Raw genomic sequence first — 10,019 nt, 5'->3', positions numbered from 1 at the left:
CCCAACCCCCCCACCCCAAAAAAAAAAAAAAAAAAAATAGCGGCTATTAGCTTTTCACCTTGATGTTGTACATATTCAATTGTGGAGCAACTTAGTGCCATGGCACTCTCATGTTTATAGCTTCAATACAACCAATTCATGGCACTCATGTTTATGGCTTTAATTTAACCAATTCTTGCAATTTTAAGTATGACTGTTGGTAAAGTCTGTTCATGTTCTAACAGCAAGGTAAAGCATAAGTTTCTAGTGATTATAGTTTTTTATGTGGCTTGCAGAAGAGATTCTCAGAAATCATTTCCCCGAACTTTAGTTGAGTCCCTATATAAGTTTCTACTGGTTTTACTATGTGTTTTCCATTTGTATCATTTCCTGTTATGAAAATTGTTAACTGCCACGGGCTAATACGTCAATAGTTTAGGTGGGAAGATGGCAGTTCTAATAAACAGATTTATTTCCTGCAAGTTAACATAAAAATAATTCAATAGAGCTTTGGATTTTCCTTGGTAATTGAATCATTCCATGACGATTTACATGGCATTAGATAGCTATCCATTGTTTCTGCATGTTCATTTGAATAATTCTGCAGCATTGGATGCAAGCTTGTGTGAGCTTGTGATCTATCATGTACTGTATGTTTGTTAGCCCGTATGTTTTTCTTGACAGTTGACACTAAGTTCAACTACAAGCTTTTTATGGAAACCAAATGGACCATTCTGTTTTTTAGGAAATCAAGAGGCCTGGGCTCCACTCATTGTGTTGTGAATTCTTATGTCTTAAAATCCTCTTCATTCCTTTGTACTTGGATTTCGTTACTATATTGTATTCTTATGTCTTAAATTCCTCTTTATTGAGGCAATTTCTAAACTTTTTCTTGACATGTGACTCAACTTAGTCTGGAGATAATATTGTTGAGCAAGATCCACTAGGTTGTTGCGTTTAGCAAGAACAATAAAGTCTTAGACCTCCTTTAGAGGTGTTAAAGCCGCCAAAAATCATACTATAGGAAATAATAGAGGTGTTAGCAAGCAAAAAGATGATTTAATAATGGTTTGCAATTAGAATTATTTTTTGTTATTGGTTATGGAGATTTTTCATACCCGATGACATGTTCGAGTCCAACTAGCCACTTACGGGTGTGTTCTAGACAAAATTGTGCGATCTATTAGAAAGCAATGAAGGATGGATCACCATTTGAAGGAATTGGGTCGAGTGGCAAATTTAACCTTGGCATGAGCCCAATCAACTCATGAACACCCCTAGAGTATCGATTAGTGTAATAAAAAAGACACTTTCAAAAGGTAGATATTCGAGAGAAAGAACTAAGAACAATGTTGGCATGATGGACAACCATGACTGTTTTTGATAAATGGTCAACAATGTTGGGCAAAACGATGGTCGACATACATTGAGTGAAGCAATTGTCAATTTTAGATGTTTTGAAACCATTGAAGATCATAGAAGAGTGACCTTGATCCTATATTGAGAGAGAGAGAGAGAGAGAGAGAGTATGATTTTATATTTTGGTATATGACTATTATAATAGTGGGTACATTTATGAGTGTTCTACAAGAAATATGAGTGTTGTACCAATAATCTATATATATATAATAATAGGTAAAGCAGAGAGAGAATCCAATTCAATTTCAAATTGGAATTCAATTAGTGTCTAATTTTACGCCACGTGTCTCATCTAATCTAAATTTTAGAATTTTGTGCCAAGTGAGTTAATTTAGGTAAAAATTGAATTTCAATTAAAGTTTAATTTTGGGCCACGTGTCCCATCTAATTTAAATTTTTGTGCCAAATTAGTTAATTTAATGTAGAAAACGAGGAATCCAATATAATAAACCATAAAAAAATAATCATATAAGTAAAAGGATTCAAATTTATAAGTCATATATATATATATATATGTATATATATATTAATAGTTAAAGCAGAGAGAAAATTTAATTGAATTCTAAATTGGAGTCTAATTTTGTGTCACGTGTCATTTAATTTTTAAATTTTTGTGTCAAGTGAATTATTAGGTGCAAAAATCAAAATGTCTAAATTCAATTATATTTTTGATTGAATTTTAATTGGAGTTCAATTTTGCGTTATGTATCCCATCTAATTTGTTAATTTTTGTGACAAGTGAATTATTAGGGGCAAAAACTAAAGAGTTTAGATCCAATTAGATTTCAAATCATATATGATTGTTTTTAAATGTATCCGTGCATATGCACGAAGTTACACACTAGTAATAATAATAACTAGCCGTGGTTGCGCATGATAATCATTTTTATGGAGGTTTTATTAAATTTTTTTACAGTTTAAACAAATTTAATAAAAAATTAATGTATTTCAAAATCATATTTTTATTTATTATAGGAACAATCATAAGTGTAATATAAGAACAATTATAAATCATAAATATAAATTTTGTCATACCAAAATGAAAACAATACAATTTTTTTTAGAAATTCAAAAGGTAAGTTAACAAAAATATTCATTTTTTTAATAAAAGTTATTTATAACATTTTGTGAATCATTAAAAAGAATATAAAATTTGGATTTTTTTTTTGAGAGAGAAAATTTGGAAATTATTCTTTTAGTTTTAAACAAACTTTCTCAAACCTTATTTTTTCTGCCTATAATCCAAAACACCAAAAAATGTAACTAAGAAAATTAATAAACTTAACAATGATTAATTGGACCAATTAGGAAAAATAATTTGTTGTTGATAATCTATTAAGGTTATTTTCTTTATAGAAATTGTAATTTCATCCAACCAAAACATATTATCAAATAAACAATTATTAGCAAAATCTAATAATCAAATTTCTATATATGCATTGTTATAAATTAATAATAACAATTAAAGTAAAATTGCAAAAGATAAAATTTGTCACCCATCTAATTATTTTCGTTTAGCTAACATTTGCTTTTCTCTAAATATATGGCATTATAGAGTACTTCTAATACAACTATTAAGAGCACTTTTCCACCACAATGGATTAAAAAATAAACAAAAATTAGTAAAGTCTTATAATTTAACATCTAAATTGAGCACCATAAAAAGTAATGATGTGTAATAGAATATGTAGGGTCTCGATTTACAGTCCAAGCCCAAAACGTATGGGGTATTGGTCCAATGAGCCCAATACAATAAATTTGTAGAGAGTTGTTCGAAAAACTAGGCCCTAATGAATTAAACAATAGTTAATACTAAATCAAATGGCAATCAAACACTAAATAAGAGATTTTGATATTAATGGACTTTCAGTCTGAGGAGACCACACTTGTATATATTGGTCACAATTGAATACCAAGACAATTTAGATTGCTACAGTCTTCTTTCTCTGCTTTTTTCTCCCTCCTTTTCTCAAGGAGGGTCTCTCACATTATATAGCTCCTTTTGGAACATCTTGATTCTACACTTGTTGATCATTTTAGCATCCACTTGAGTACCTGTCCCATCAGACATCCTCTCTGACTTTCTGTGAGTTATGGTAGTCAAGATAACACTGTTCAGAGGTCTTCTCCACATAAATGCGGCCAGAAAAGTAGCTATCATGCACTTAATGTGGTGGCAGCAGCTTTCCCCTAGATATTTTTGGGCTTCCTGCCTTCTTGTATGTTCATGAAGTACGTTCTTGTCATCGTAGCTTCTTGGACGATCATTCTACTTACTGGAATACATATTTAAGTTGCACATGCCACATCCAAGGAGTAATTCCTCGTTGGACTACCTTTCATTCGTTCCTAAGTCATGAGACTTTAAATTGGGATCTTAAATGACTATTTGCCTCTCCTCGGACCATTTAGCGTCCTCAGACAAAAGCTCAAGGCCCAACATATTATTCTGGGCCTTTATCCCTACAAAACAAATACCAAATTATCCAAATCATGCTATGTAATAGAATAATATTATATTTTTATATGCTATATTTAATCCTTTATAACGCAATAGGATAAAATTTAATAATCAAAGAAAAAAATTATAAAAAAACAATAAATACCAAATTATGCAAATCATACTATGTAATAGAATAATATTATATTTTTATGTGCTATATTTAATTCTTTATAACGCAATAGGATAAAATTTAACAATCAAATAGAACAAAAAAAAATTTAAAAACAAAACTAAATCGCATTAACCTAAAGTAGAGTTTTAAAGAATATAAAACATTATCAACCTAAAATAGAGAAACAAGAAAAATAAAAAAAAAATCCACAAAAAAATTGAGAGAGAGAGAGAGAGAGAGAGAGAGAGAACATTTTTTTTGTGAGGAAAAACTATACATAAAATAAAAGAGATAATGATGAATTTAATCAATTTATAGTAAGACGGTGTGAATAAGAAGAGATAAAAATAAAGGAAGATGAAGGGAAAGAGGAAGAATGATATTAATGTAAAAGGTAGTGGAGAGATGAAAAGGTAAGAGAGGGAAAATGTTAGAGAAGTAGTGGGGAGATGAAAAGATAAGGGAGGGAGAAAGGTTGAAGAAGTGTAAATATTAAAAAAATAAACGTTAAAAATAATTATAGGAAAATTGAAAAGAAAAAAGATAATGACGTAAACGCTGATGTAACTCAATTGGAGTATAGTAATAATAAATGTTACGCTTCAACTTTTAAATATATATAGATGAGTTTATACCTCGGACATAGGGACCTACCCATCGAGTTTAGTTTAAAGTAGAAAAATGATATGTTGGTAATTACAAATTACATTCTAATGCAAGGATGATTAACCAAATCCTCTTCCTTTCTAAATTCTCATATACGCTGGAAATCATACATTTTGCATGGGCACTAGCTGGAAATTAGATGCTACAGCTACGTAAAATAAAAAGTTGTATGTAACATGACCAATTTCAATGAAAATGAAATAGAAACTAAACATGGTTCTTTATTATTCAGTACACAAGGAGACCAAATTATGTGCATGACTTAACAACCGTTACATTAGTGAGGAATTAAAGAAAGAAAAAAAAAGTGTTTGCTAGGGACATGGAATGTGAGCATCATGAGGTTATTATTCACCAAACAATTGATTATGGATTTGATAGGGGAGCTATTGGCCAAAGAGGTTGTTAAAGTTGTGATAAAGAAGCAAACTCTTCTCTGCAAAAAAAAAACATGATGGCACTTTCTTCCTAAATACCATATGTCTTAATCCTCTTAGTGACTTTAAAATTTGAAACCCCAAAACCACCAATAAGCTTCTAAACTAAGCAACATTATAATCAAATGCCTATCTAACCGCCACGGGACCTATAGACAGCTTGAAAATTAATTAATTTTTATTTTATTTTATAAATATTAAGAAAATATATTTGAATAATATAATTGGGTACCTAATGTGTGTATAATTCTGGTCCTCTGGTACTAAAAGCTGACCCTTATTTTGTAGACTTATTGGTTTTGGCTTTGATGTAAGGAACTATATTGTATATTTTTTAGCTTATGCAATATTCAATTGAATAATATTAGGGACACAAAATTTTCATAACTCACTATCATGGATATCATAGAATCTACAGAGATCATTTTTTTTTTTTTTTTGAAGACTAATCATTATATTCTAATTCCTGCAAGTCTTTAATACTTCCAAGACTAGGTGTCTCTGTTTAATTTTATGACTTGTCACCTTATGTTTGAAAATGAAATATATTGATAGTTAGATATTCCAAAATGTTTAGATACTCTCGGTTTGTTCAAAATAAATAGAATAGAATAGAAATAGTATAAGTTTTTAGAGAGAGTTTCTATCTTTAGTATCTGCTCTTAATTATTTATCTTTATCATCATACCAAGATACTAATTAGTTTTTAATATAGGCTGGAATCCAATCTCAAGTTTTTTATTCGACCACAAAAGATTTTACCAATTGAGTTAATTGGAACCCACGTAAGTATATATACAAACAAAGGGGATTATAGCTGCGAGTTTTAGTTAGTTTAAATGATAAAGTCTTTGATGGTTGAATAAGAAATCTGGTATTCAATCCCTATCTATATCAAAAATCGATAAGTGTTTTGATTTGATGATAAATAGCACGTCAGATCCGGACGTCAGGTTGAATATCTCTTAAAAAAAAAAAAAAAAAAAAAAAGGGGACTATGGCATTGCAAATTTGTAAAAGGGTATAATGTCATAATGAACTCAAAAAACTGAGGGTATCAATGTAATTTGCACTTTTTGAGTTGGATCTCCCGGGACGTGCGGTTTTTTTATGTTGCTGATGCATGTGAGTGAAATGAACTGGCGCTCTAACAACGTGAACTTGAACTTAGACTCTGTCTCTCAAGTACATCCCTCTCCGGTTACCTAATTCCAACCGTCTGATACAAAGTGTACATAATCAATTGGCTAATAGCTTAACTCCTAACCTCTGTAAAATGACTGATCTGCCCCTGATACTATACGTAATCCGAACTTATAAGTCATAAACAAAACGAGGGTAGAAAGTGAAAAAAAAAATGTAAAAACTGCACCATATATTGGTTCTGTTATAAGCATTTGTCTCAAAACGGTTTTTGTTGTCCATTTAGTTCCCTCTCACCAAAGCATGTTCCCTCCCTTTCCCTCCAAACCCTCTCTCTCATAAATCTCTCTCTCTCTCTAAAACCAGAAGAGAAAGAACCTCTCTGTTTTTCTTCGTTGCTTCTATCAGGTAAGCTTTTTTTCTCTAAGATTCAAGTTTAATCTCTTTTTCTTCATCGTTTTCGTCACTTTGATCTATATCTGAAGTTTCGATTTCAAAGAAATCATAATATTCTGTTATTTTTTTCAATTTTGTATAACAAAAGCTGTAAATAATCAAACGGAAATCATTTTCTCTGTGATTCTTATCAGCAGGAAAAGTAGTAGTTCAAGAACTGAAAAACAAATGCAAACCGACTCGTCGTCGAGCACCGTCACCGCGAACACCATGTCCGCCTCGCCATTCAAGTCGCAACTGTTCCATCCAAACGATGTCGTTTACAGCTCTCTCTACTCTCCTCCGACCTACTCCTCCGACTCGCTGAATTCGGACTCGGTCTCCAACTCCAACCGCCTGTACCACTCTCGGACCGTACAGGAGCACCAGGAGAACGTGAACCGGAATTCTCTGTACCTCACTCGCCTCCGCGAGGCAACCGGAGAAGTCGAGGCTCTCCGCCAGGAGAACAGCCACCTCCACGTCGTCAACCGCGAGCTTAACAAGCAACTCAGCCTCCTCATCCACGCTTTGCTCCGCTCCTCCGCCACCTCCAACGACTTCACCACTGCGGCGTCTTTTTCTGCTCTCGACGCCGCGTTCCGAAGGTTGAGAATCGGAGGAGGAGGAATGAACGAAGGAAGCGATCACGATCACGATCAGATCCCCTGGGATGACGTGGCAGCGGTGCCAGATCTGATTGAAAGTCCGACTAGCGTGATCGAGAGCGGAAGGCTCCAGAACGCTGACGTGGAGCGCTTCTCGTTACCGAAGAGTATCTCCGTCAGGTCCAATGGTTACTTGAATAACAATCCCGCTCATCACCAACCTGCTGGTTCCACTCGCACGACTCGGACCGCGACTCGGCCCCGACCCGCGAGTCCACTCAACGTCACGGTAATTACGTAATTTAACGGTTTTTGCTTTTTAATTACTTATTATTGCGAAATTGCCATTGCTTGCTTGATTTTTATTTTGTGTTTTTGAGTAAAGCTGAAGGACTCTGAAACTAGAAATTAATGTAACAGTTATTAGGGGGAAAAAAAAAAAATAGACCATGGATTGATTAGGTTTATAGGCTTGGATGCGTGACACGTGTACACAATGTTTTATTTTGATTAGTCTTTATAATCATCATAGTAATGATAGTTAAATCTACAGAATAATTGAAGTTCGTAAGGAAAGTGTAATGCAAGAAATAGAAGGGGATCATCATGAGAGTCCGAATGGAGAGCAACACTTTTGGCTTTAAAGGCCACCAGCTCCATTGTCTAGTCTATAGACAAATGGAAGGCAAAGGCAAGATGTGATGTGAGGCACAAACAAATGTAGGACCCACTTTCATTCATCTATATTTAGGATGTGTTTGGATACTACTTATTTTACTGAAATTGAAAAATTATTACTGAAAGTATTGTAAATAAAAGTAAAAATTAGTTAAAATAATATAGTATGACTAATAAATAGTACAAAAAAGTGCAATGAAGTTATCTTTCATTCATCTATATTTAGGATGTGTTTGGATACTACTTATTTTACTGAAATTGAAAAATTATTACTGAAAGTATTGTAAATAAAAGTAAAAATTAGTTAAAATAATATAGTATGACTAATAAATAGTACAAAAAAGTGCAATGAAGTTATGAATAGTAGAAAAATAAGTTAAATAGTAAAATAATTTTAATTTTTAGTTGTTGCTAAAATGTTGACTAAAGGGGAATTGGCAATAATTTGGGATAAACAACCTTTTATTGATTTTGCGAAATTGGATAAAAGTAGTATATTTTAAGAAACTGCAAGTAAATGAATAAGCTAAATAAACTCAATAAATAAACCAAACTCACATTAGAAACATAAGAAAATTAGCCATATTCTAGTCAAATGATCACTTAGAAATGTAGTATTAAGGTTTTGACACTTGTGTATATAGGAATGGGATGCATAAATACGTACTGGGATGATTTTTAAAACCAAAATTATTTCTTGAAGACGCTTGGGCATCATTTGCAAGTGCAGTATAGAAATATTTTTCTAATAGATACTCTCGCCTTGACAAACTAGAAGAGGCCAAAAGGATCAAGATGATGTGATCATCTACACATTGGAATATTTATTATTTTGCCTAATAATTAATGTCCATCTTACATGAGCATGGCTAGCTCTTACAAAACACATTGAATTTATTATTTTGTGTAACTACTATATATTTTACACAATGTCCATTTCACATAGGCATGCATGATCCAAACCTATGTGAGAATGGCGTTGAATACAATTATTATCCAGATACCAACTCGATGCAACATATATTGAGAAAACACCGGATATAAATAGGAGCGAGATTAGTTAAATAGTATATATACCCATGCAGAAAGTCTCCAAGGACCCAAGATCAATTTTTTGTGCTTTTCTTACGTGAAAACTACAAGCATGCTAATTCTATCATTTCCTTTTATGCTGATTACATTACAATGTTTAGTATAAATATGATGATGAATTGATGATACAGCAAAAGGTGTATGTGCCTGGAGTGAAGAAAGAGGAGGAGCCACTTGAACTAGAAGTGTACAACCAAGGCATGTACAAGACGGAGCTATGCAACAAATGGCAAGAGACCGGAGAATGCCCTTACGGAGATAACTGCCAGTTTGCCCACGGTGTAGAGGAGCTCCGCCCAGTCCTCCGCCACCCACGCTACAAGACCGAAGTCTGCAGGATGGTCCTTACTGGTGTTGTCTGCCCCTATGGTCATCGATGCCACTTCCGCCACTCACTCACTGAACAAGAGAGAGCCATGGGTCCTCTTTTGCCCAGGGCAATAAAGCTCGAAAGGTAAATAGTATTATCACCCAAAAGCAATTGGTGATTGACGAGAGAAACTATTCTTGATATTTGAGTATATTCAGATTTTTGTAAAGCCTCGATCGGATCACGACAATGGTACATAATACTCAATGATATAAGTATAACCGGAATAAATAAAACTATGGACATACATAAGATAAGAAATACTTAGCGTCGTTAGCGTGGTGAAGTACAATTTGTTGAAGGCTTCTCTGGCCCAAAGGATGGATTTTAATTCGAAGATGGTTCTCATGTGCTTTTTTTTTTTTCCTTACAATCGTTGTGCAATTAAAAATGACAAACTGAAACATCATACATATGTGGTTTTTTTTTTTTTTTTGGTCACCAAAGCAAGCAGAAAAGGAATCTCTTTGTACTGATGGTATTTGATTCTGGTGAGCTGAACTTTTTTTTACAAGGTTATCGTTCATTACTAGTTCTCATCGGAAATAGTCTCATGTGGTTACATACATTATTAAGT

The 10,019-nt window shown here is 33.1% G+C and overlaps 1 protein-coding gene across 1 annotated transcript; it reads left to right on the top strand.

Moving 5' to 3' along the window:
- The first annotated feature begins 6,530 nt into the window (after positions 1-6,530).
- On the top strand, positions 6,531-10,019 carry LOC115974771 (zinc finger CCCH domain-containing protein 15-like). The gene is made up of 3 exons (XM_031095286.1): positions 6,531-6,667; positions 6,853-7,591; positions 9,204-10,019. The coding sequence occupies exons 2-3, from the start codon at positions 6,884-6,886 to the stop codon at positions 9,528-9,530; spliced, it is 1,035 nt and encodes a 344-aa protein (XP_030951146.1). The 5' UTR covers positions 6,531-6,667; positions 6,853-6,883; the 3' UTR covers positions 9,531-10,019.

This window comes from Quercus lobata, chromosome 1 (assembly GCF_001633185.2).
Source record: "Quercus lobata isolate SW786 chromosome 1, ValleyOak3.0 Primary Assembly, whole genome shotgun sequence".
In the NCBI taxonomy this organism is placed as follows: domain Eukaryota; kingdom Viridiplantae; phylum Streptophyta; class Magnoliopsida; order Fagales; family Fagaceae; genus Quercus; species Quercus lobata.
The sequence above is the reverse complement of the archived record's forward strand: the minus strand, read 5'-3'. Positions and strand labels throughout refer to the sequence as shown.